This window comes from Aedes aegypti, chromosome 2 (genome assembly GCF_002204515.2).
Source record: "Aedes aegypti strain LVP_AGWG chromosome 2, AaegL5.0 Primary Assembly, whole genome shotgun sequence".
NCBI lineage: Eukaryota > Metazoa > Arthropoda > Insecta > Diptera > Culicidae > Aedes > Aedes aegypti.
The window spans coordinates 96,504,766-96,531,673 of record NC_035108.1 but is presented as its reverse complement, the minus strand read 5'-3'; the positions used below and the strand labels follow the sequence as shown (position 1 = coordinate 96,531,673).

At 40.8% G+C, this 26,908-nt stretch overlaps 2 protein-coding genes and 1 long non-coding RNA gene across 4 annotated transcripts in view; 2 read left to right on the top strand and 1 right to left on the bottom strand.

Moving 5' to 3' along the window:
- LOC5578898 (programmed cell death protein 2) overlaps positions 1–21,954 on the top strand; it is a 33,051-nt gene extending 11,097 nt beyond the window's left edge. The window contains exons 3-6 of one of the 2 annotated variants that reach the window (XM_021841613.1): positions 7–310; positions 366–557; positions 618–725; positions 21,762–21,954. In XM_021841613.1, the coding sequence (XP_021697305.1) occupies positions 7–310; positions 366–557; positions 618–725; positions 21,762–21,878 (721 nt within the window). In that variant the 3' untranslated portion in view covers positions 21,879–21,954. Of the gene's footprint in view, positions 1–6; positions 311–365; positions 558–617; positions 726–8,017; positions 8,311–21,761 lie in introns of those variants that run through there. The other variant, XM_001664059.2, reaches the window with a different exon arrangement.
- Positions 2,495–2,997, top strand: LOC110675805. Its single transcript, XR_002499813.1, has 2 exons — positions 2,495–2,725; positions 2,828–2,997. It is a non-coding gene; the product is annotated as an uncharacterized LOC110675805 (long non-coding RNA).
- LOC5578900 (probable 3-hydroxyisobutyrate dehydrogenase, mitochondrial) lies at positions 8,192–23,017 on the bottom strand. Its single transcript, XM_001664060.2, has 2 exons — positions 22,448–23,017; positions 8,192–9,189 (listed from the first exon to the last, which is right to left on the bottom strand). Exons 1-2 carry the CDS (start codon positions 22,601–22,603, stop codon positions 8,371–8,373), a joined length of 975 nt encoding a protein of 324 aa, XP_001664110.1. The 5' UTR covers positions 22,604–23,017; the 3' UTR covers positions 8,192–8,370.
- Positions 23,018–26,908: the final 3,891 nt, after the last annotated feature.

The following is a 26,908-nucleotide window of genomic DNA, read 5'->3' as shown; positions in this document are numbered from 1 at the left end:
ATACAGTAACATCAAAGTCCTCCGCAGTCAGTTGCCTCGCCAGAATGACTACTACGACTTCAACCCCCCGAATGAAGACAAGCCCTCGGAGGCGGTTCCATCTCCGGTGCCACTTTGTGCAGTCTGTGGCTGCCGTGGGCCACAGCAGTGCTCCAAATGTAGAAAGGTGAACTACTGCGGGGTCATCCATCAACGCATAGACTGGAAGCAGAGTCACAAGGCGGCATGCGGGACATCGACGGCGAGTGATGGCCAGTGTTCGTCCATTTTGTTTCCCCAGTTCGAGATCGTGACGGAACCGGAGGAAATCGTAAGACACTTGTATGTCAGTTCGTGCATCGTCATAAAACGGTCATATTTTACAGGAACCAGCGAAGAAGCTGTCTGAGGAAGAGAACGTTAAAAAGCAAATGGAGGAATACGACAAGCTGGTCAAAGAAGGAAAAATCGGAGAACTGAGCGAGGTCTCCGAGAGTGAAATGGACACCTACGCGGAACAGGTGGAAGATAAGCATTTCGATAAGTTCAAGAAGCGTGTGGCTTTCGATCCAGATCAGGTAATTATGTAGGTATTGGTTAAAACGTTAGGTTTCTAAAATCTTTAATTTTTGCTACAGGTGCTTCGGTACGACAGGAAAGGAACTCCGCTTTGGCTGTCACCGGTTGTGCCAAGTGAAGTTCCGAATTGTGAACTTTGTGGCAGTCGTCGAGTCTTCGAGTTTCAGGTAAGTGGTAGAATTGAAGATTATGAGTATACTTGATAGTTGATCGCTGGAATGTTATGTATGTTTTCGAAATCATGGGTTAAAGGGTTTTGGTTTTTATCGATATGTTCGGCATTTCCAGTAGTGTTCAAAATTGCAAGATTCATCCCATTGAAGTATCATCATTGTTTTTCTGTGCTGGTAGCAGGACTCTTTTTGAAGACTTGGTCACTGTTTTAAAGACAATTTTTTCAATGCAATCTATTTTAACCAAAATGGTCTTCAAAGTTCTTTTTCCGCTTGCAGTGAATCCTGGTGTAAAATTCTAGATGTTCAAGAGGAACCTCCAAAGACTATTACGCGACTATTCCTCAGGTTCTTCAGGAATTTCTTCTCGGATTACTTGAAGAGAAGCTTCAGGAATTATTGTAATGATTTCTCCAGAGATTTCTGCTCGAATACTTCCAGGGACTCCTCCAGAGATCCCTCCACAAACTCCTCAAGAGATTCTTCCAGCAGTTCCTCAGAAATTGTGCCATCGGTTTTGCAAGGAATACTCAGAGGTATTTCTCCAGAATCTGCTTCAAGAAATCTTTGAGCACTCCAACGCTTCTACTTCCAGTAATTTCCACAGGAATTACTCCGAAAATTTTCCCAGATACTATCCCAGCTGTTTCTCTAGATATGTTTTCACTAGTCATTCCCTGAGACGAGACTCGCGAAGACGGTCTTCTTTTTCTGTGATTGCTGAGTTTTTTCTTATTCCACTTTGTGTTTATACCAATTATGCGCAAGCCGTTCAAATCCTCACATGAACCTCTCAGCAAAAAATGATTGAGTTTGCATCACTTCGAATCATAATAGCCGTTTGAGTAAAATTTCATGCCAGCAAACGTAGCAGACATTAGAAATAATTAATCTTCTGCTTAGATTTATCAGCAACTTTGGAAAAAACTGCTCCGCTGACTGAGATTTTTAATAACAATTTACTTTGAACACAATACTTTTCACTTTTTCAGCCATAAAAACGGTGGGCTGCATTTGACGTTTCGTGAGAGGGGAAGCTGGGCTGCATATGACGTTGATATTTTTCCTCTTCGCGAGTCTCTCTCAGGTCATTCCATCTATTTCTTTAATTGTTACTTGTAGACATCCCAAGTAACCAAATAGCACTTTAATTTGCCCTGAGTGTTAATATAGTGCTATTATACAGCTGACATGTCCTATAATGGCCATATAACAGTCCCCAAAAGGCGATTTAGCGGGCTAGTGGTTTCTTGAGATCTTCCAATGGTTTGTACCTGGGAGGGAGGCACAGATACTACACACGAAATATAGAACAACGTTTGCTTGAACTGCAAGATAACTTCAGTTTTCCAACAACAATCAAGGCAGGCTTGGGGAAAATTGCTAGTTTTCTTTTGTTGTGTATTTTCGATCTTTCCTGACAAACATGGAAAAAGGGCCACAGTTTTCAATGCACTAAATATTAATTTTTATTGGAAAAAGCAAAACTGCTTGCAATGCTTTATATTCAATCAGATTGAAAGGTGCTCACGTGACATTACTTGCATTGTGTGCATGAATTGATTTTCATTCGATTTTTGTCACTTTTGATGAAATGCGAAAATGTGTTTTAATCAGTTACGCGCTTTTTTCATGTTAGTCCAATTTTTGAGATCTGGGCTCACAGTGACAGTTTGTGACAGCGGAATACCGGCTCACTATGACGTACAGAAATTTTGTATTGGTTTCTCCCTCCCAGGTTTGTACCTGAGAGAGAGGAGACAGCTCACTGACAACTGGCTGAATTTCTTGGCTTCTTTGATTTCTTCTTCTCATGTTTGGGTTGTGCCAGGGGGTGGGAAACTCGGCTCACTGTGCCCGGCACAGTATTCGGCACATCTGGGCACCCTTCTAATTGACAATGAATTGGATTTGACAGCTACAACTTTGTTTTTGCTAACTACATAAAGTGGTCGTGCGATTCAATCAGATTGTTGTTATCCCGAATTTGTTTGGTAAGTATAAAATTAAGAATTTATACGGCTCAGAAGACCCTTCTGTACCACGTACCACCATCCGAAGAGGGTCAATCTAACGAACGTGTCTCTGCTATACAGGTAAACAATCGCATCCACGATGAAACCCGAAAAATTATCGTGATCACCGAGGGTCAAAACGGCGTTACAAGTCTCAGAGAGTTTATTCGTCCAGACCAAAATCTTGCCGGATTTCATTGTGACCCACTTCTGAAGAGAAGTTTCAAAATCTCCGCCAAGGAATGCTGGGAGTAAACCTGGAAAAGATGATCAAATGGTACTCGCATGAAATCCAGTGCTCGGTCGATACAAGACCCCCCCCTCCTTGGAGGAGATGCTGGCAGAGGTAAGGCAGCTGAATAAGAAGAGGAGGAAGTTATGGAGGAGTCTAATGATGAAGAAAGTGCTTAAAATTGACATCGATAATACGAGTCTGCATTGACCCGCTCCAGGTCCCACGCCGTGTACTGAAGCTTCCACTGAGGAGCATGGTCAACGGCGTTCCATTGTCACGTCTCATCTCAAAAACGATTAAATCAGTAATAATAAAAATATACATTTTATTACAATACATTTTATTCCCTCTCCACTACTCTTAGAGGCCGGCAATGCCTAAATATTACGTTCCCGAAGAGTCGTCCTTCAGTGCATTGTTGATTGGTTAGTGTGGTCGCAACTCATAATAATGACCGTGCCAGATTAGTTCTCAACAATGTCCAGAATTTCCACAAGAACTTCTCATCTAGGGTTTATTAATAAACTGTATAACGCAGAAAATGGTCATTTTTGACCCTCATCCACCCTCTCGTAATGCTATTTGTATAAATAGTCTAGAGGTTTTGTATGATCTGTAACATCAGAAGGACCCACCCCCTTCAGCGTTTTGAAATTTGTGAATGCGCCCATACCATATGGGGCTTCAGATGAGTCGCCATTTTTGAACAGCAGCTTTTCCTTTCGTGAAACTCCACTGTTTCGTCAGATCTTTAGAATCCTTAGCGTTCTGGTGGGCATCCAAATCTACGATCGGAGATTCTGAGCTCGAAGCAGTCGTACAGCTTGTCCATATCATCCGGATCAGCCACGTAGTAGATCGGAAAGGGGAAATCCTCTAGCAGTTCCAACAGCCTCGTCCCCCAAGGAGTCCAACTGCCTTCCGGTCGCTCCACATCACACGTATCTTCTTCCTCTCCGAAAAATCTGCTTCATTGATTCGGACAGCGCTATTCCTGGCTAAACTGCACCAACTCCGTAACATTGTTTTATTGACCAGTTCTACAGTGGAATATTGAAGACCACTTTGGTTACGCAGTTGGTGTATTCCCGCGTGAACAGATGCGGCATCAGATTCGGACCGAGGAGGGGCAGGATGCTTTCGCACCACAAAATCAATGTCCGACTCAGAACGCCCACGGATCCGCTTAGTTTGAAACTGCACCCGATTATGTGCGTTCCGTTCAATCGCCGGAAGCAGTGCGCTCTGCTGATCAGGGTGTACGTGTTGTCCTTGATTTGTTGAGAATGTACTGGTTATATGCGGAAGAGGAGTTTGAGTCATTCCAGTTTCTCTGCCGGAGGATAATCCGAAAGACTCACCATTGTCTGATCCTAACACTTCTAGCAGTACAACGAACACACTGTAGATGAACCTCGAAGCCCGCATTTCCACGATCACTGCCACCCACTACAATTCGGAAACTATTTTGCAAATCCACTATCATCCATCGGATCCTTAACGCAATGCTTGGCATTCAAATTTACGATCATAATCCGCGCGATATCTTTGCCACTGGACTGCAAAATTATATTAATGTGTTATTGAAGGCAAAGGCACATTTTTACTTAAAACTTACCAGAAATCTAAATAGCGACCTCCGTCAATCAAAAACCTTAGATTTTATGCTGTTCAGTCGAATTCGTTCAATCGGTGATTTTTAAAATAAACAAAAACAATCTGCCATAGATTAAACAGAGTTGCCAGTTATTACAGTGCAATCAGACAAATATGACATATCGATACGGTCGCTCTTTTCGGCACAGTCGGCACAAATCGGCACAATTTTAGATGAGCCGAGTTTCCCACCCCCTGGGTTGTGCATAATGGTTCGGAGAGCATAAATTGGGTCAAAACCATTTTCACTTCCCATTTGTTATCAAAAAGATCATAGAATTTAAAAAAATCAATAGCAAATTGAGTTCAATCGACAATATATAAATATTCAGCGATTCTATATGCGAGAGCCCAAGAAAACAACCTAAATTTTCAATCACATCCAGTTTTAGTTTGGCTAAATTTTGACGATTTTTCACGCTCTGCCCTTCGAATGTGCGGTTTTCCAGTGACAGTTGATGACAGGTTCCCTTGACTTTTGGGAGCTCGCAATCTAAGCCAGCTGTCTCCTCTCTCTCAGGTTTGTACAGAAGTTCTTCCAAGAAAATCTACGGAGATTTATTCTTAGGTTTTTCAAGAAATTCGTTGGCGGATTTATCCAAGAAATCCTGCGCCGATTTTTCCAGTTATTCTTCCATGCATTTCACCCCCAGGAATATTTCGAGGAAATTTATTAGGAACTCTACAGAAATTCCTCAATAAGTGCTTCAACAGTTTATTTAAGATTCCACACCAGTTCATGCAACAGCAATCATTCCAGCAATCCAGTTCCTTCAGAAAAACCTACAGTATGTTTTCCAGTGATTCGATTGATTACTTTTTTTTTTCAATTATCTTGGTAATATATCTAGGACATCGACAACAGATTGTTTTCAAAATTTCTCCAAAAGTTTTCGAAAAATTTTCCTTAAAATTTCCCTGGAGACATCCCATTTCCAGATAGCACTTGTTATATTGAACATCTTTGTCGAAAACACCAACTTTCTAGCTAATCAGGATCTTAAGCTATAAAAAAAACTAAGAAAACATGTTATTAACGCCTCCTAGTGGTCATATTCCTAACCAGATTTTTTACTGTCAGATAGCTCACGGTCTGCTGAACAACTTTGCCGAAAACACCAACTCTCTAGCTCATCAGGATCTTGAGTTATAGAAAGTTGAAGAAAAAGTGTTGATAGCGCCACATAGCGGACGAAATCCCCAACAGATTTTTCAGTGCCAGGTAGCCCTTGTTCTGCTGAACAACTTTGTCGAGATTATCAACTTTCTAGCTCATCAAGATCTTGAGTTATAGAAAATTTAAAAAAAATATTACTAGCGCCACCTAGCGGATGAATTCCCAAACAGATTTTCCATTTCCAGACAGCAATTCTCAGTTGTTCTATTGAACAACTTCGTCGAAAATGCCAACCTTCTAGCTCATCAGGATCCTGAGATATCCGTTGCAGGGACGATGTGACAGATTTTTGTACCCAAAGACAATCCGGAACCACGTGAATCATATTTCTAAAACTTTCAGACCTTAAACTAGAAGTGCTTTTCGGGAACTTCTTAAAATTTCAGCTAAATCCATAAGAAACGAAATATTTAGTGGTTTTAGTGTGTTTTCAGCATGCAAAAGTATGTTGGTTGGATGAAGGTTAACATCAAGACTTTCGCTCTATTTTTAGTTTGCTTGTAACATGTCTCGTTATAGATACTTGGTCACTATTTCAATATTTTGCGTAAGAGGTCTCTAAAGCCTCCTTTTTTAAGCAAATTGATATCTATCTACCTTTTCTTTTTTCTTCTTGCTATTAATCTTAGAGTTAATTCTAAAGGTTGTTCGAGGAAAATTTTCAAGGACTTTTCGGATATTCGTACGTGTCCTTGTACCTCAGAGGCTCCTTCAGCAAACCCCCCAAAGATTTCGTCCTGAAATAATCCCAGTGATACTAAGAAGAATTGTTACATAACTCGCTCCCGGAAATCCTTTAGCATTCCAACTATCATACCTTCCACAGGAATTACTTCAAAAAATCCCCCAAGATTTCCTTCAGAAATGTGTCTACAGATATCGCTAGTTTTACAGAATAAATTCCAAAAGTGTTTTTCTAGGGTTGAAAAAATGTCGTTCTAGGATAAGTGTAGAAAATCCTACAAGAATTTCTCTCAAGTTTTCCTCCATAGGCTCTCCTAGGAATTGTTTTAGAGATTATTCCATATTCACTGTGTCCTTGATAAATTCGTCTGAGGATTTCCCATGCAGTTTCTCCAGGAATTTCTTTTAGGATTTTCTTAAGTATTTGTTGTTCCTGAAATACTTACGATTATTCTAACATTTTTTTAAGGGTGTCTTGTTTTTTTATGAAAATTTTGTGAGATGTTATCCAAAGTTTCGTTCAATATATTATTTAAGCAATTTGAGAATCATCTGAGAATTCTTTAGGGGATAAAAGTTCATTCGTAGAATTTTGAAGGAGTTCAATTATTATATGCATTGTACCAGTAGTTCAATCAGTGGTAATCGTAGAATTTTCTTAAATTCTTTGACGATGGTCTGGAAAAATAATTGTAGCAATTCCTAGATAAATTCTTTAAGATCTTCTTGGAAAATTTCTGAAATCATCTCATTATTCCTTGAAATAATCTTGGGAAAAGTTGGAGGAATTCTTGAGTGTATCCTAAAAGAAATTTATAGTTGAAGTCTTGCAGAAATTTAGAATGAAAATATTCGCGAAATCTTAAGAAATCCTAGGAGGAAACTCTTGTGTATTTTTAACTAGAAATTACTGGTTGAATTCTTGAAGAACTCCTCAACGAAAATCTTCATGGAAAAATTCTTAAAGGTAACCTGATTTTCAATCGTGAAGGGATTCCATAGAAAGTCCGGATCATTGAAAATAATTGGATAAATGTCTAAACCAAACACTTGAATTAAATTCTGATTAATTTCTGAAGAAAATTATTGAAAACCATTAATAGAGCAGCATAATGTCCGACGGGGCGTTCCTTAGCCAAGTGGGCAGAGTCCGCGGTTTCAAAGCAAAACCATGATGGAGGTGTCTGGGTTTTTTCGTATTGGAAATTTTCTTGACTTCCCTGGGCATAAAGTATCATAGTACCTGCCACAAGATATACGAATGCGAAAATGGCAACTTTGGCAAAGAAAGCTCTCAGTTAATAACTGTGGAAGTGCTCATTGAAAGCTAAGAAGCAGGCTTTGTGCTGGTAAGACGTAATGCCAAGGAATTTCCTATAAATTCTTGATGGATTCTCGTGGTATATTTACTAAAGCTTAGGGATATTTCCTAGTTTTTGTTAGGGCCTAACGATATACTTCATAGTAATATTCATCATTCAACCAACAACTACAACTATATGTCTTGTTACTACCTCAGATAATGCCTCAGCTGCTCAATAGTTTGAAAAACGAGAATATCGATTGGGGAACATTGGCCGTTTTCACGTGCGAGCAAAGTTGCTCTACGCCTGACCATTCCTATGCGAAGGAATACGTCTACAAACAGGATGTCATCAGCACGGATGAACCGAAGGCACTGGAAACCAACGAATAGACAATATACGTGAATGTTACCATTTATTCATATACTCTGTATAATAAACCAAACTCTGCGCCTTGTATCCTCCCATCGAGGATACAAGCTCGTCATAATTAAACTGGTTAAATGCATGCTCTGGAAGACAGTTATTACCGAAAGAACGACCCTATTGGAGACGGCTGAAGGCCTTCTTAGGCTTTGTCGTTCTTCATGAAATCGTACACGACGGAGAAGTCCTTGTTGGCCAGTCCCTTGGCCATCAGGGTGCGGTAGATCTGGTGTGTGAGAGCTCCCAGCGGGATGGGAGTGTTGGAGGTGGTGGCAACAGCGGAGGCGATTCCCAGATCCTTGGTGATCAAACCGGTGGCGAATCCTCCGGCGTAACCCTTGCCAGCGGGGGCATTGGGTAGCACTCCGGGCACGGGGTTGTTGATTTCCGACGCCCAGCTGCGACCGGTGGAGGCGTTGATGATGTCGCTGAACACCTTGGGGTCCAAGCCGAGTCTGATGGCCAAATTCATACATTCGGCCAGACCGCACATCGAGATACCGAGCATCATGTTGTTGCAAACCTTGGCGGCCTGTCCCATGCCGTAGCTGCCGCAGTGAGTGATCTTCTTGCCCATACCCTCCAGCAGTCCCTTGACGCGTTCGTACTCTTCCTGGGTTCCACCGACCATGAAGGTCAGAGTGGCATTCTGAGCTCCGGGAACACCACCGGAAACCGGGGCATCGACGAAGGTAGCGCCAGCAGCCTGCACTTTCTGCTGAACGGCCTTGGCCACATTGGGATCGATGGTACTGGAATCGACGAAGAAGGTCTTGGTGTTAACTCCTCCGGCCAGGATGGTGTCGTAGGTGTTGGCCACAATATCGTTGTTTGGCAGCATGGTGACGACAAAGTCCGAAGCCTTGGCCAGCTCGGACACGTTGTCGTACGTGACGGCACCCTTGGCCTTCAGGTTGTCCTTGGCCTCTTGCGAGATATCGAACACGTGCAGCTTGTGGCCCTGACGAATGGAACAGAAAAGAAGAAGGTGAATCAAATGAGTTGGTTTTAATTATGTTCTACCATTTTTAAGTTTTAAGAATATTCTACTTTTTTGAATTTGTTTATCGGCATATCGGTCTATTTTGCTCGAAGTAAGAAGGAGCATGGAGAAGAAAGCAATGAATACTAGATGGATAGGTACCGTAAGAGAACGGCGAGAGAAATTGGATTAGATGTTGAAGAGGGCATACCATATGAAACAGAAACATCCTTCCTTGTGGCTAACGTCCCCTATGGGAACGGCTTGGGTGTGTTTTGAGAATGACACTACAGTTTTGGCTGTCAAATTCAGAATTTTTTAGATGGATTCTTAAAAAAAATCCCCGCGAATTCCTCCAAGAATTATGGCAAACATTTTTCCAAAAAATTAGGTGGTCTGAAAAAATAGTTTTACAGCATGTAACTTCGACCTAAAAAGAGCTTACTACATTGTTGATATGATATGAGCACTAGAGTGGTTCAAAAAATCGTTTTTGCTCCACACCGCTCATTCGATTCTAGATCAAATTCTGAGTGTCCTCTCAAAATTTGAGCTCATTTGGATGAAAACTGAGACTGCACAAGCCCTTAAAAGTTTATATGGGAATTACTATGAGAAAAGCTTGCAATTCATTCAATCGGTCATAGTGTTTGCCCATGTGCCCTTGGAGATTAGAGCTACGTTGATACTGTTAGATACATTCATCAGCTACAACTTTGCCGAAGATCGTTTTCAAATCAGACGCCTCAATAATTAGTTATTGATTTATATCCAGTCACAAATTCTTCAGCAGTGCTCATTTAACTTCTGAACAGGCAACATTGCTGCACCTGGCGCGAAAGATAGCACGCACAAATCATGGCTACTATGTTTTACTGCATATATCCAGTGATGCCTGCAGAACAGCCCAATAATTATAGCCAAAGTTTTACAACTCATTCAAAAATCAATAGCTAATTCCTGGGGCGTCCGATTTAAAAACGGTCTTCGGCAAAGTTGTAGCTGATTATTGTATCTCACAGTATCAACATAGTTCTAATTTCCAAAAGCACATGGGCAAACACTATGACCGATTGAATGAATTGCTAGCTTTTCCCATAGTAATTCCCATATAAACTTCAAGGGGCTTGTGCAGTCTCAGTTTTTATCCAAATGAGCTCAAATTTTGGGAGGACACTCAGGATTTGATCTAGAATCGAATGAGCGGTGTGGAGCAAAAACGATTTTTTGAACCACTCTAATGAGCACCCTTTGTTTGTGAGATTCTTACCGAAGTTTTTCAATAAAATATTTGGGGTTCTGATGAATAACATTAAATTGATATGACGGTCAAAAATTTCTACTAAAAAATCAGCATTACAATGTAATTGTTGTCAAAAGTACGAAGTAGTCCAAAAATATAGCTTTTCATATAATATTTGATTATTTCGATTCATGAAGCCAAACTTCTGATTTTCAAGAGCACGGATCTGGTGAACTAAACATCCGTTTAAGCTGAAAACTTAATCGATTGGTCAGCAGCTGGTGGTGATCAATCGATTAGGTTTTCAGCTCAAACGGATGTTTGGTTCTCCAGATCCGTGCTTTTGAAAATTTGAACTTTGGCTTCGATTTATCTTCACCTTATTAGTAAAATTTTTATTGCGTAAACAAATTCATTATAGCAAAACTTTTATCAAATTTGAAAAATTAACGTAACGGTTACGCACCCTATCTAGTAAACAGGGAGTCGTGAGTTCGTTTCTCACCGAAAAGACATGTAACTTTTTCGCAAATTTGTCCATTTAATCCAATTGCAAAGTATATGTATTGTATAATTTTTCGGTAGTTGTTAAAACTTCCACTCGACTGGTTAGCCGTAAACCATGAATCATAATTAAAAAGTAAATTATTTTGAGTACAGTCAGGTGATCTATTGTCTCCTATTGAACGCTACCACCCACCGCAATTTCTATATAATGCTTCAATCTCAAAGGAAAAGCCAGCTTCATTCGATTGAAAACAGCTGAAAAATAACGATGGGAGGGAAGTGGGTGGCAGCGTCTTATAGAAGACCTGACTGTATATCAACCCTCGAAGCAAGATGAGCACTTTGTTCAAAATTGAGTAAAAGTGGAAAATCATAAAACCATAAATAAAACCACATTCGTTTACAAGCTTAGCATACGGTATCCAATCTGCGAAAATTATTTTTTTTTATAATTTGTATTAAAAAACCAAAAAATTATATCGTTTTTTAATGAAATCCGAAAAATTTATTGAAAGTTTTTTTTTCTTCTTCTTCTTCTTTCTGGCGTTACGTCCCCACTGGGACAGAGCCTGCTTCTCAGCTTAGTGTTCTTATGAGCACTTCCACAGTTATTAACTGAGAGCTTACTGTGCCAATGACCATTTTTGCATGCGTATATCGTGTGGCAGGTACGAAGATACTCTATGCCCTGGGAAGTCGAGAAAATTTCCAACCCGAAAAGATCCTCGACCGGTGGGATTCGAACCCACGACCCTCAGCTTGGTCTTGCTGAATAGCTGCGCGTTTACCGCTACGGCTATCTGGGCTTTAAAATTAAATTAGTTGAAGATAAATACCATCAGAAGTTCAAGTTGATATCTTCGGATATTACAAGCATTAAAAGACTGGTTTTCTTTAGTAAATTTCATCTTTTTATGTGGGTGCAGTGAATCAATTTTCAACCAACACACAACAACAAAGACATTGTCAGACATTGTGTTTTAAATAACTGATTAATTTTTAGTTGCTCCCTGAGACGAGACTCGCGAAGACGGTCTTCTTTTTCTCTGATTGCTGAGTTTTTTACTATTCCACTCTGCACGGAGAAAACGGAAAACCCATATTTGAGTATTTTTTAACTTACTTTTGAGTTATTTTTCTCTCCCCATTTCATTCGCTCCTTCTATTGTTGTCAGAGAGCGAAGAGCAAAACAACCCAAAAACCGAACCTTAGTGCGTTACCTCAAATTTGAGTAAGTGGCACAGTACTGGAAGTTGAGTTATTTGATCTGCCGGTTGAGTGAAAAGAACTTAGCCAGTATGTATTTTTTCGCACGGCTGCAAATGAAAACAACTTCTACCCCGTCAACCCAAAATTAGGTTAACGCACGAACCCCCGGAATTGAGTGGAATGAACTCACTTTTGAGTACTTCATTTTCTCATGGACATCTTAGCAAAAATTTATTGCTTTTGCATTACACCGAAGCAAAAATAGGCTTTTGAGCGAAATTTCATATAAGGAAACGTAGCAGACATTATAAATAACAAGCCGTGTTAGGAAACGTAGCAGACATTATAAATAACAAGCCGTGTTAGGTTTATCAGCTTCTTAGGGAAAACTACTCTGCTGACTGAAATTTTTAATTTGAATTTATTTTGAGTTTATTTTGAATACAATACTTTTCACTTTTTCTGCCATAAAAACAACGGGCTGCATTTGACGGAATCTGGGCTCCAAATGACGTTGACATTTTTCCACTTCGCGAGTCTCACTCAGGTGCTCCCTGTGTTTGTCATGACACTTTTTTTTATTATATGCCAAACCGCAGAAGTTGAGACAACGATTGTGAGCGCGCTTGCTTTGTTGTTTGTTTTTGTCTCTTCTGATGACAATTTGATGCACTGATTATAAATGATGAATGTATTAATTACTACTTTGCTACACAATGCTTCTTCAACAATTTTCACCTTTGTCATTTCTCTACTGTCAAGGTCAGTGGTAACATGTTTAAAACTTTTCTCTAACTGCTTTGTCCAACTCGGAGTTGGTCAGTCCCGAGACTACACTTGAAGCCAGGATAACAATCATGAGTATTAACTCAACAAGGACTGTAAGTACTGGTAATTCAAGGACTCACGTAAATTCTGATTACTAAACAAATTTTCTAGCTTGATTCGGTTTCTGCTAGCATAAAGCCCCTTTTTTCTAGTATTTTTCTGGGACTAAACTAAAAGCGAAACAAAGATGTGACTAGAGTTCCGTTGCATGGTCAAAAATCAGTAGTACCGATTTCGCTCCTCAGAAATTTAATCGATTATGTTTGCTAAGGGGCGCGCCTTCGCTGAGATTTAAATTTCTTTGATATACCCTCAGCGGGACCTTTTCATCATAGTCGATTTTTATCAATATCTGAGGAATCAAAACAAAAACTGTACAGAAATCGATGCTTCATTATCATTATCTATCAATGGAAATGGAGTAATTCGACATGCACTATACACTAAGGATACGGGTAATGCCACAATAGATCTAAGTACTGGTCGCAGTGGCGCATCCGAACAGAGAAAAAAAACTGCTTTGTCGCTTATGAATCAAAGTTTAATTAGAAAATTTTAGCACTCAAAAATTGTCTTTACTTACAGATCATTTATGCCACAATAAATCCCGATTTGAGATGAGCCAGGCTCGGACTGCAAACTCTCAAATAAATATATTTATCTATCTGATTTATTAATTAAATTTATTTGTTTTAGAGAATTTTTCATTTTTATGGAAAAAACCGATGGATTAAAAGTTTTTTTTTCTTCTATCTTTATTGACAATATTTTTAGCCTTGGGTTTGTTCATCTCGGAGCCAACGGTCAGTTGTCTTGGCAGCAGTATAGACTTTAGTAAAAAGCATATTGTTGCTAAAGCATATTGTTGCTAAAGTAGCTTTAAAAAACACTGTAGATCTGCTAAGATTTAGGTTAAATTAAGATAGAGTTTTTCAATGGGAAACTAAGAGATTTTAGTGAGAACCTTTGAAGTGCCGAATTGAAGTTTGAGAATGATAGATTTTTTATGGGAATTGTAGTGAATCCTCTGATAAAAGTTAGAATTCATTGAAGATCTCCTCTGAATCCCTAAGATTTTCACTTAAACCCTAAATACTCTTACTGAAATCCGAAAGATGTTCATCGGAATCGCAGGATTTCGAATGGTTCTTACCAGAATCTCAGATTCCTTCTGGAATCTCAAAAAAATTTGAAATTTGATAGGATAGAACAGAATTCCAAATATTAGACACCAGATGACAAGCATCGTTATCTCAGAGATTTCTAACCAAGCACTAAAGATTCCCACAGCATTATAAAAGATTCATAACTGAAAGCTCGTAGCCCCAAAAATTTCCACCGGAAAATATCGAAATGACTATCGTAATGCTAGAATTTTCTCGTAAATTCAAATCACTGGAATCCGAAAACTTTTTCTGAAATTTCAGAATCCCTATGCAAATCTCAGAGCACCTTTAAAATTTTTAAATTTTCATCGTGTTTTATTTTTTAATCAAATGTAATTTTTTCACTTGATGGATCGCAGCAAGTCGTGCGCGCAGGAGACTGCGTTATGAATTTTGTGTCCGGTTTACATCGTTCCGCGTTTCGGCCAGAGTTGCTTAATATCAATCATATCAGCTGATAGCTGATGGTCTAAAACTATCAATATCACTTGCGAGCTATCAATATCACTTTGATTTGACAACCAACAGCAGTGATGCGACATCGCACTCTAGATCAAAATCACTGCAGAATGAGTGATCACGTGGTCATTATCCATGCTATTGATGTTTTTCAGTGACCAACACATAGTTTCAATCTATCTGCAACACTGTCGAAAATATTGTACTGATAAATTGCCATTTTATCTGCTTAATTTAAAGCTAAACTTAACCCATCAGTGATACCCATAGCACAGACAAACAGACGTAACACTTAGAACAAATCTCGATCAAAATCATAATCACGAGGACATGTACGCCCAATGCTAAAATCAGCGTGTTTGGTCGACGGGCCAACAGATGGCGGTAGTGTGTAAACGTCAAACACGAACAAAAACGAAGCAAGCGCTGCGGGTGGCGGATTGGCCACCTAACATTTGAATCGACCGTTAAAAAGATGGTCGATGGACAATGATGAGAGTGTGACGTCTGTTTGTCTGTGCCCATCAGGTATCAGGTATCAGAAGGCCGGCTCCAAAGGCACGTTCCCCACCAGTTGGGAGATTTGTGCCATCGCCATATTTGAGCCTATTTCATCATCTACCCGATGGGAGAGGAAAGGGAAGGGAAAGATGGGAGGAAATAGGAGTGGGGTCCCTTGAAGAGGGAAGATCGCATAAGCGAAATGAGAGCATGTAGCTCCATACCACAATGGGTTCGAACAGCGCCCTAAAAAGGGCACTGCAAAACGCATGAGCGTAAAGAGAGTCTATAGCTCATTACCACAGCGGGTTACGAATAACAAGATGTCCTGAAGATTCAGGCTTCTGTATTCAGTTTCACTTAATAAGTGTTTACCAAGTAATTGGAATCGCATTTGCGCAAAAACTGGACAGTTACATATCAGGTGATACGAAGTTCCATAATCGGAGTCACAACTATCACACACAAATGAGTCAGCACGCTGAATATTTGCCATGTGATAGTTGAGTCGGCAGTGGCCTGTCAACGCTCTGACCAAGAGACTGCAATTCTGCTTTGACAGATTTGTTAAATACTTCGCCACCTTTGGAGATGGCTCAGTAATATACAATTTTGTTTGACGACACGACTCCAAACTATTCCAATATTGCTTGTGCTGAGTTGCTGCCCAAGAGTTTATCTGAAGCTTCACCCAGCACTTCGAAATTGGAATAGCCGGCTCAGGGCCAATGAAGTCATGCGATGCTCCATCGCGAGCTAGCTCATCAGCCAATTCATTTCCAGCGATGGAAGAATGGCCAGGTACCCATACAAGGTTTACAGAGTTGACTGAATTTAGTTCCTCAATTTGAGTTCGACATGCGATAACATGCTTCGACCTTGAGTTGGCCGAAGCGAGAGCTTTTATAGCAGCCTGACTATCTGAACAGAAGTATATGACTTTACCCATTACGCGCTGTTGAAGTGCTGATTGCACTCCACACATAAGAGCAAATATTTCCGCCTGAAAAACGGTGCAGTTTCTACCAAGTGAGTAAAACTGATTCAGCCTTAGCTCACGAGAATATACTCCTGCACCAGCTCTACCTTCAAGAAGGGAGCCATCAGTGTAACATACTATATTGTTTGATATACTTCTTTCCAAATAGCCAGACGTCCACTCTTCCCGTGAAGGGAATTGTGTGGTATATGTCCTGCAAGGAAAGTGACAAACAATTGTGAGATCACTTGGAGCAAGGACAATTTTGTCCCAATTCACCAAAAGTGGAAACAACGAAGTGTGTGTAGATCTACGATTCACTGGATTTTTCTCCAGTTGATCCAGTACCCATAAACGGTAAGAGCAAGAAAATGCTTCTTGTTTAAGATATATGTGTAGTGGCGCAACGTCGAAAAGGGCCTCGAGCGCTGCTGTGGGAGTTGTAGAGAACGCACCAGACATCGCCATCAAGCACATCCTTTGGAGATGGCCCAATTTTGATTGGATTGTTCTCACTTCGCCCTTTTGCCACCACACAAGACATCCATATGCCAATATTGGTCGAACAACTGTTGTGTAAATCCATTTGATATATTTGGGTTTAAGGCCCCAAGTTTTACCAAAGGTTCGCCGGCATTGACCGAAGGCCATACAAGCTTTTTTGACTCTGAAATCAATGTGAGCTGTCCATAAAAGTTTGGAATCTAGAATGACTCCGACATACTTTACTTGATCAGTCACATTAATCTCAGTGCCAAAAAGACGTAAAGGTCGAATTCCATCGCGGTTTCGTCTTTCCGTAAAAAGAACAATAGATGTTTTATTCGGGTTAACCGAAAGGCCATATTGGCGACACCAACTCTCGACTACCTGAAGAGCACTTTGCATCAGGTCGAATAGGGTGCTTATGCACATACCAACTATCAGAGCTAGATAGTCGTCGGCAAATCCATAAGTTGGAAAACCGCTATTATTGAGTTGTCTCAATAGCGTATCTGCTACGAGATTCCACAAAAGTGGTGACAAGACTCCCCCTTGGGGGCATCCGCAAACACTCAATTTTCGAATCGCTGCTTGACGCAATGTCGAGAAGAGATGTCGGTTTTTGAGCATTTGATGAATCCAATTGGTAATCATTGTAGGTAGCCCATGGTTTCGTGCGGCTTCCAATATGGCATCGAAAGACACGTTATCAAAGGCACCCTCAATATCCAAGAAAACACCCAAGCAGGATTGCTTCTGAGCGAATGCTTTCTCGATATCGTATACAACTTTGTGTAAAAGAGTCACAGTGGACTTTCCAGATTGGTAAGCATGTTGATTCACATGAAGAGGCATGTTTGCCAAATAAACATCACGGATGTGATGATCGATAATGCGTTCCAGACATTTCAGAAGAAAAGAGGTCAGACTGATTGGTCTAAAACTCTTTGCTTCCTCATACGACGCACGTCCTCCTTTTGGGATAAACTTTACAGTAATATCACGTCAGGATTTGGGAATGTACCCGGTAGCAAAACTGCTTACAAGTAGCTTTTTCAAAACATGTTTGATAGACTCAAATCCCTTTTGGAGCAGAACAGGATAAATCCCATCCGCTCCTGGAGATTTGAAAGGAGCAAAACTATTAAGTGCCCATTGAATCGATTCAGTAGTTACGATACTGCGAGCCGAGGCCAGAGACTCGTAACTACATGAAAAGACATTTGGTTCATCCGTAGATGCTATGTCCACACATCCGGGGAAGTGTGTATTGAATAAACATTCTAAAACTTCTTCATCGGAAGAAGTAAAGTCACCATTAGGTAAGCGAATTTCGTTCACTTGGAAATCCTTAGATTTTGCAAGAATTTTGTTCAACCGACTGACTTCACTCAAACTGGAAACATTTGTACAAAGGTTTTTCCAGCCGGATCGTTCAGCAGAACGAAGAGCCTTCTTGTAAGCCTTGCGAGCTGACTTGAACGACTCTGATCCAGCTGAACGGCGTCTGTTCCAACTCCTTCTACATTGTTTCCTGAGTCTAGTCAGATCGGAATTCCACCATGGGGTCCCTCTTGTAGTCTTTACAGACCGCAGAGGACATGCTTCTTCAAAAGCTTAGAACAAATCTCGCCCATAGTCTATCGCCATCAATGCACTGGTGATGGAGTAGACAGCATGATGTTGATGTGATATGGAATGATCCGATTTGTATCGCAGTCGGCCTGTACAAATCGGCAAATTTTAAGCATTGATAGTGACATCGAGCAACTCTGGTTTCGGCTGGTGAAAATTAGATTCGGCGGATGGTGCTAAACGTGCAAATGTTCTGTAGAAACACGTTTATCAAAACGATTAAAGTGTTATTTTTTCTTTTCTGAGAATATTTCTGAAGTTGATTTGTGCAGTTTTGTTTTTTTTTTTTCGATTTGCCCGCATTTTGCTCGTGTAGAATACGTTTCGCGCGACTCGTTTTTTTATCTCCTGTGTGTGCTAAGCGTGTTGAGGTTTGTGGATACTCGGTTCGGGATGGATTACCAACTGCAGTTTTTTGTCGATTTTTCGGGCGGTATTACGTAGTGTTAATTGTTAGAGGAGCTACGGATTGCAGAGGAGTTTCAAAAAAGGAATTCGATGAGTTTGTTCTGAATAGCAGCGCAAGATCAAAATGTGTAAAAATTAACCATTTGTCGGCCAGAACGTTTACCGAACGTATCCTATGGCACTACCCTTTCCATCACCATTCTACAACATCCCGTAACACCTATGAGAGGTCGTAGAGTTCTCTGCATATGTCTTAAGTAGGTGTTCAATCAATCATCCTTTCCCATTCCCCAGCTTTCGCAAGGACGTGGCTAGGACAGTTCTCGACTATTGAAGGATGCGTCAATCTTGTCTAAGAGTTAGAGGTTAGTCCCAAATTTCTAACTTAGGTAACGGACGGGAAGGAGGCAACCCTCATACAATGGTCTAGGACTGTACCACCTACGAATTTATGCGAAATGCTAAATGTATTTTTTTCACTTGATTCCATAATTTCAAAGCATGAGTAACAACCTCGAAAGATAACCACCAGTAGTAGCTTGTAGTAAATTTTTCAAGCATTTCTTTTAGAACTTTTACCTGTACAGGAATCATACAGATTATTTGGATGAATATTTGATGAATAATCGCTTTAAAAAAATACTTTCTTAAATTTCTTTTTATTTTCTTTTAAAGGCATCTTTGGTAATTTCTCAAGGTATTTTTTACAGCTAAATAATTCCTCCAAATATCGTCTCTAATATCTCTAATAGACGTGGTGGCAAAGTCTCTTTAAAAATCGTGATGAAAAGCAACCTGACTAAATGAAAAATTCATCCTTGAAAACCTCTGAATACAGAATACAAAATACAGAAAATATTTTTATTTCTTTCAGAGTTTTCTCATCTATTCGATCAGGATTTTTGTCATGGTGCCCGCAAGAAATTCTTCCACGAATTTGAATTGGTTAAATTACCCAGGACAACAAATATAATAAAGACAACAATAACACTGCGGAACACGATTTTGTCTCAAGCACCAAAATACCGCTGTTTACTTAATTAAGGGTTGCTGAATCCATTGCCATTCACAGAAATATCATAGCACGTCTAGTTTTTGAGATATTGGCTGTTGAAAATGCTAAATTTGACTATTTCAGTCAACTTGCATGCAAGTTTTCCAGCTTGTATGGTAATTTATTTGCTTAATTTGCCTCAGAACTCAAACTTCATGTGTATAACAATACTTATCAACAAAGTTCATAATCCTTCCGATGCTCAAAAGTTAATTTTTGATGGTTTATAAAAGTGTTGCATTTTGCCATATAAGAGAAACGAAGAATTTCGTATGGACTGCAAGCAGGTTGAAAAAATCGATTTAAGCTCAATTTTATCGTGCAATTTCAATCAAATCATATCTGAAATGAAAGTTCAAGTCCTATTTTGCATGCTTGGTAGATTAGATCATAATATTTTTTGATAAATCATTTTTTAAATTTTATGTAAACATCGATAAAACCAGTGTTTTATACAACTTTGGCGACCTGTAGCTAAAAATTGTGACGTGCTGGAACATTTCTGAGAACGGCATTAGATTCAGCAACCCCAAATCTACTAGAGACACATAATTTGATTCTAGAGACACGCAAAAATGTCATTTTTGTTACGCTGTGTAATCTTTCAACAGTTCTTCTAGAATTTGTCAAAGCATTTTACAAAAATGTCCTATAGAGATTCCGGAAATTCAATTGAAAATTCTACCAGGAATCATCTGAAGCAAATGTCAAGATTTCGAGCTGGAATGACACTAAGTTAACCAAATCAAATCAAATCCTGATTATTCTCTCTTCATAACAACAATAGTGAATTTGGTTAGCATTTCATTTTTGAAAAATGTGACTTTGGTGAGTTTTTGTTGGAAATAGTGATTCTTGAAAGTATTATTATCCTCAGTCCGAAGTAGTTTCCGAATTTACATGAAACGTTTTTACCTTAAGCAAAATGTACAAGATTTGTTTAAGAATTTTGAAAGTTCTGTTCCAATCCAATCATATGAAAAACAAAATTTCTCTGCCGATACTCGCTAGTTCGTTTGCTGGAACTCTGGAAGCGTATTGCTAAAAGTCAGCTGGGAAATTTGCCAAGCTTACGCTGGCGCCGGCAATTTTCACACCCCAAGCATATCCCCTGCTAAGATGCACGGCACAACACTTCAATCGGGCAGCGACAATCCCAGCTGTTGTATCGGACAGTAAATAGATTCACGTGTAACGTCTAGATCAAGGCCGACCGAGTATCGGTCATTCATCGAGTGACGCGCGAGCTAGTAAATATCCTAGAGCAGGGTTTCTCAAACCCTGCTCTGGGATATTTACTAGCTATTTGTTTTCTGCTGCTGCAAATCTCTTACATCCTTTTTTTTTTTATTCTTTTTCGCATTACGTCCCCACTGGCACAAAGCCTGCTCCTTCGTTTAGTTTTCCAACTACCACAGTTATTAACTGAGAGCTTTCTTAGCCTAAATTGCCATTTTCGCATACGATATACGGTGTGGCAGAGACGATGATAGTCTATGCTAAAAGAAATCAAGAGATCATTACGAAAAGATCCAGGACTTCCAACCCAGACAACTTCAGCATGGCTTTGCAGTGTACCCGCAAAATTTACCACTAGGCTAAAAAAGGCCCCAAAGTCATAAAGGGCATAGAATTACTTAGAATTTTCCATGATTCACTTTAGCAAGAGGGGTTTCTCCCGGCCGAATCGTCTGAAAATTTGCAATAAGAGACATTTCTATACGATGCATATTGTAGGTTGAAAAACACCTGCCGGAGTGAATCAAAAGTGCCAAAAATAGGATAAAAATAAAATTTAGTGCATAAACTGTGGTCATGTCGAAAATTAAAGCCTGAAAATGAATAGGCATATCAATATCAATATCTAATTGAGTCATATTCAATAAGAATTAATATATCTTGAAACTAATCTAACAAAATCGACATTCAACGAAGATTGAGAACCACTGGTCTCACAAAAAGTAAGAACGCACAAGTCGGCTGCTAACAAGAAGCAGCATGAAAAACAAAATCGTCGCGGCTTGTCTTTGGGATTTATTTTTAAACAACCTTAACAGAAAATCTCCCATTATCACTAGGTATGGTGGTACATACATAGGAAGCAACACAGTGCCGATAGAATGCCGGGGTGGAGCAAATGCAAAACATCACCCCATCAACAACGACCGGCCGTTTTTGCGCGACGACGACATTGACTTTGACGGTGATGACGATGGAATCATGTGGAAACCCTGGCGCACATTAATTTACGTAATAAATTTGATAATTCTGGAAGGCATGCGCAAGTGTGTGTGTGTGCCTTAGTCGAAGGAAACGATTGTTCAGGTTCAAGCCCACTGACATGCCCCCGAGACTGATCGGCTGTTTCTGGTCGGTTAGAAAGCCGGTTTTCTAATCTAATGAGGAGCACGAATAAGAAGAACCGGCTTTGAAGTGATAGAATCATTGACACTGTAGAACAATTTGGGTTAATTAAATTGCACTGTCTACGCTGATAATAAATCGCTCTTTACCAATGACCTCAAATTTATGGCCAATTATATAATAAAATTTATTTGTTTCTAAGGCCATATGTTATGGAACTCCTTCCTATCAACACATGTGCAACTCAGGAGTAATACACTTATACACGTATCAAAAATAGCTGCGTCATTCAGAACGTTGATCAATTACTAGAGGAGATCATTCATCCAAAATTTGAAACACAATAGTCCCATATCTACAGACCTCTCCAAACGCATTACGTAACACCAAAAAAACTCACCTTGGCCATGAGATTGCTGGCCATGGGACCGCCCATGTTGCCCAGCCCGATGAAGCCGACATTCTTGGGACCGCTGCAGAAGGACCTGGCCAGCAGGTCGGAGATCACGGTGGCCTGCTTCAGGCTGTTGGAGAACGCCATCACTCGGAAAGCCATGGTTGCACTGCTGGACTTGCCTTGGGATATCACTTGCCTCTAATACTTTCAGGAAATAATCGAACCGAACACCGTGGGTCACCGATGACTGCCAAACTCGTTGAACGATATTTGCAGACTGAGGCGACGACCTATAGCCAAAACTAACCGGCAGCGCGTGTGGAATGGCGAGCAGCTTTCGATGTCGTCGATCAGCAATAACAAATGCGTTATGTGGTGTGTACAGTGGAGGATCGGCTTAATACATCTACAACCACTTTGATTCGATGTCTCGCGATGTGATGATGTTAGAAACACACAGTTTCGGAATGATAAGAATATTTTGTATTTATTTTTGCCAACTTTTAGAGAGTATGTGTGATGCACACGAAAAATGTGCTGGATGTTGTCGAGTTGGAGTTCGGCGTTAAATTAACTGCCGATTCAGAACGGAAGGTGTTGATAAACCTGGTATGTGTTATCCTTGTTTGCTAATAAATGATGGACGTGTGAGAATAATGACGATTCGCTCCATCGAAACGCGTGAACTAATTTACACATCATCGAGGGTAAACAGGAATAGCATCTGGAAATTATTGCGTTTTTATAGTATAGTGCAAGATAAGATATCATCGTTGTTAGCGATGAAACTGTGATTCAGCAAGATTTGTTAGTTTTGAATCCAAAACTGCGCTTTAGTCTGTTGATTTCTGAATACTTAGAATTATATTTGTCCTACATGTATCTTCTATCTAAATGCAGTTAGGATTAAAGCACAGGAGAACGTTATTGATTGAGAATTAGGTTTTTTTTTGAACATGAATTTTTAATGTTTAGTTTAATTTGTATATGTAACCATTTTATTCCTAAGTTTTATTTGATATTTTTAAAGATTTATAAACGCCTATCCCATTGGTCTTATTCAAGCAGTCTTGAGCTTTCTAGGGCTTGATGGTATTGACATCCCGTACGAAAGTTTAGGTGTCCATGCTCTGTGATTACACGTCCAATCGAAACTCTCTATGGCGCATTCGAAAGGCAATCAGTTATTCTTACTTTGTATTTTTCCAAAAGCATTTTTTAAAACTACAAATGAACTTTAACACTTCACTTTTTGCAAAGTTTAATATAAAAAAGTGTAGCATTTTTTAACAAAATTTTTACATAAAGTTGTGACATTTTTTCAAAACTCACTTAAAAACATGACTATTTTCCTGTGTATTTCATTTCATTTATTTAGTTAACATCTAAACAGATTACACTGAATCAATAATTTCACGCCACAATACTCGGTTTGTGGCCGCATCTCTCCCTCCTCGGCTCTGCCTTACGCTCGCCAAATCGATACGCATTTGATCCGCCCACCTAGCTCGCTGCGCTCCACGCCTTCTTGTGCCAACCGAATCCAAAGCGAACACCATCTTTGCAGGTTTGCTGTCCGGCATTCTTGCAACATGCCCTGCCCATCGTATCCGCCCAGCCACCTTCTGGATACTGGGTTCGCCGTAGAGTTGGGCGAGCTCGTGGTTCATCCTTCGCCACTACACACCGTTTTCCTGCACACCGCCAAAGATCGTCCTAAGCACCCGACGTTCGAAGACTGAAGTGCTTGCAAGTCCTTCTCGAGCATTGTCCACGTTTCATGCCCGTAGAGAACTACCGGCCTTATGAGCGTTTTGTACATGATACATTTGGTGCGGGTGTGAATCTTTTTTGATCGCAGCTTCTTGTGGAGGCCATAGTAGGCCCGACTTCCACTGATGATGCGCCTCCGTATTTAACGACTAACGTTATTGTCAGCCGTCAGCAAGGATCTAAGTTAGACGAACTCGTCGACCACCTCGAACGTATCCCCGTCTATCGTAACACTGCTACCTAGGCTGGTCCTGTCGCGCTCGGCCCCACCAGCTAGCATGTACTTTGTCTTGGACGCATTCACTACCAGTGTAACTTTTGCTGCCTCGCGCATCAGACGGGTGTACAGGTCTGCCACCTTTTCAAATGTTCGGTCGACAATGTTCATATCATCCGCGAAGCAAACAAATTGACTGGAACACGTAAAAATCGTACCCCGGCTATTGAGCCCGGCTCTCCGCATAACACCTTCTAGCGCAATATTGAACAACAGGCACGAAAGTCCATCACCTTATCGTAGTCCTCGGCGGGATCCAAACGAACTGGAATATTCGCCTGAAACCTTCACACAATTTTGCAAATCTTTCATCGTCGCTCTTATCAGTCTCGTGAGCTTCCCGGGAAAGCTGTCCATGATTTTCCATAGCTCTACGCGATCGATACTATCGTATGCCGCCTTGAAATCGAATGAAAATGTGATGCGTTGGGACCTGGTATTCACGACATTTTTGGAGGATTTGCCGTACAGTAAAGATCTGGTCCGTTGTCGATAGCCGGCTTGATAACTTCCCACGAACTCGTTTACTATAGGTGACAGACGACGGAAGATGATCTGGGATGATACTTTGTAGGCCGCATTTAGAATAGTGATCGCTTGAAAGTTCTCACAATCTAACTTGTCGCCTCTCTTGTAGATGGGGCATATCACCCCTTCCTTCCACTCCTCCGGTAGCTGTTCTGTTTCCCAGATTATGCCTATCAGCCGGTGCAAACAAATGGTCAGCCTCTCCGGGCCCATCTTTATGAGTTCAGCTCCGATACCATCCTTACCAACAGCTTTATTGCTCTTGAGCTGGTGAATGGCATCCTTAACCTTCCTCAAAGTGGGGGCTGGTTGGTTTCCATCGCCCGCAGTACTGACGAAGGCATTTCCTCCGTTGTCCCCTCCTTCATTGCCTGTGCTCTCAGCGCCATTCAGGTGTTCGTCGAAGTGCTGATTCCACCTTTCGATCACATCACGCTCGTCCGCCAAAATGCTCCCATCCTTATCCCTGCACATTTCGACTCGCTTCACGAAGCCGTTGCTGGATGCGTTGAGCTTCTGATAGAACTTACGTGTTTCTTGGGACCGGCACAGCTGTTCCATCTCCTCGCACTCCGTCTTCTCCAGGCGGCGTTTTCTCCAGAAAGAGGCGGGTCTGCTGTTGCCGTTTTCGTCTATAACGTTCCACGTTCTGATGGGTCCCTTGCTGCAGTATGACCACCCACGCTGCATTCTTCTTCATTTACTTCCCGAAATTCATTAAAACGGGATAGAAATTTTAATAGCAGAACAACATTAAAATTGTTCTCGTGAGAGCTCCCTCATTGCAACGTGACGAAGTGAGCGCATGAAATATAGCTTCGTGTAGTGATGGTGAGAAGACTCGTTTCGTCAGTGTCGCAAGGACCGACTTCCCCGTCGATAGTGTCGGAGAAGTGCCGTCCATCAATCAGAACGTGGTGCTGTGGTGATCTCCAGGTGTATCGGTATGGAAGGCTGTGCTGGAAGTAGGTGCTACGAATGGTAATATTCTTAGAGGCGGCGAAATCGATTAGTCATAAGCCGTTTTCGTTCGTCAGCCGGTGGGCGCTGAACTTTCCAATAGTCAGTCTGAACTCCTCCTCCTGACCAACCTGAGTGTTTAGATCTCCTATGACGATTTTGACGTCGTGGCTTAGGCACCAGTCGTCCTCGCGTTCGAGCTGCGCGTAAAAAGCGTCTTTATCATCATCAGTGCTTCCGGAGTGAGGGCTGTGCACGTTTATTATACTGAAGTTGAAGAATCGGCCTTTGAACCTCAACTTGCACATTCTCTCATTGATCGGCCACCACCCGATCACGCGCCTCTGCATATCACCCATCATTATGAAAGCTGTTCTCAGCTCGTGATTGTATGTTTACCTCTAAACGTTCGCACAATTGACCTTCCCAACACACTTCCTGCATCGCTACGATGCCGAAACCGCGGTCCTTCAGCACGTCGACGAGTATGCGTGTGCTCCCGATGAAGTTGAGAGTTTACAGTTCCACGTACCGAGCTTCCAATCGCTGGTCCCTTTACGTCGCTGTGGTTTTCGCGAATCACCCGGTTCGCATTCTCTCGTTGATTATTCGTTGCATTGTTGAGCATTATTGTATATTCATTAACAACTTGTTTTGTTTCCAGAAAAAAGGTTTATAAAAAGTTATATTTGGCAATCATCATTAAGCTAGCGGGGCAAAGTAGACACCCCTGTGGGGCAGTATGGATACCTCAACACAGGCTTTGGGAAAATTTAACGATCATTGACACACAAGCCATAATTTCATCCCATTTATCCGCCTGTATTAATACAACACGCATGACATTTATCGTTCGAGGAAGATAACGAGCCATGAACGAAAACAAGACAGACACACTCCACCCACTGTTTGACGCCGATCACTGT

Excerpts from the sequence above, each read along its gene's own strand:
- LOC5578900 (XM_001664060.2), bottom strand. The coding sequence starts at position 22,603 with ATGGCTTTCCGAGTGATGGCGTTCTCCAACAGCCTGAAGCAGGCCACC. Across the intron at positions 9,190-22,447 it reads CCAGCAATCTCATGGCCAAG|GGCCACAAGCTGCACGTGTT; the intron begins GTGAGTTTTTTT and ends TCCATTCGTCAG.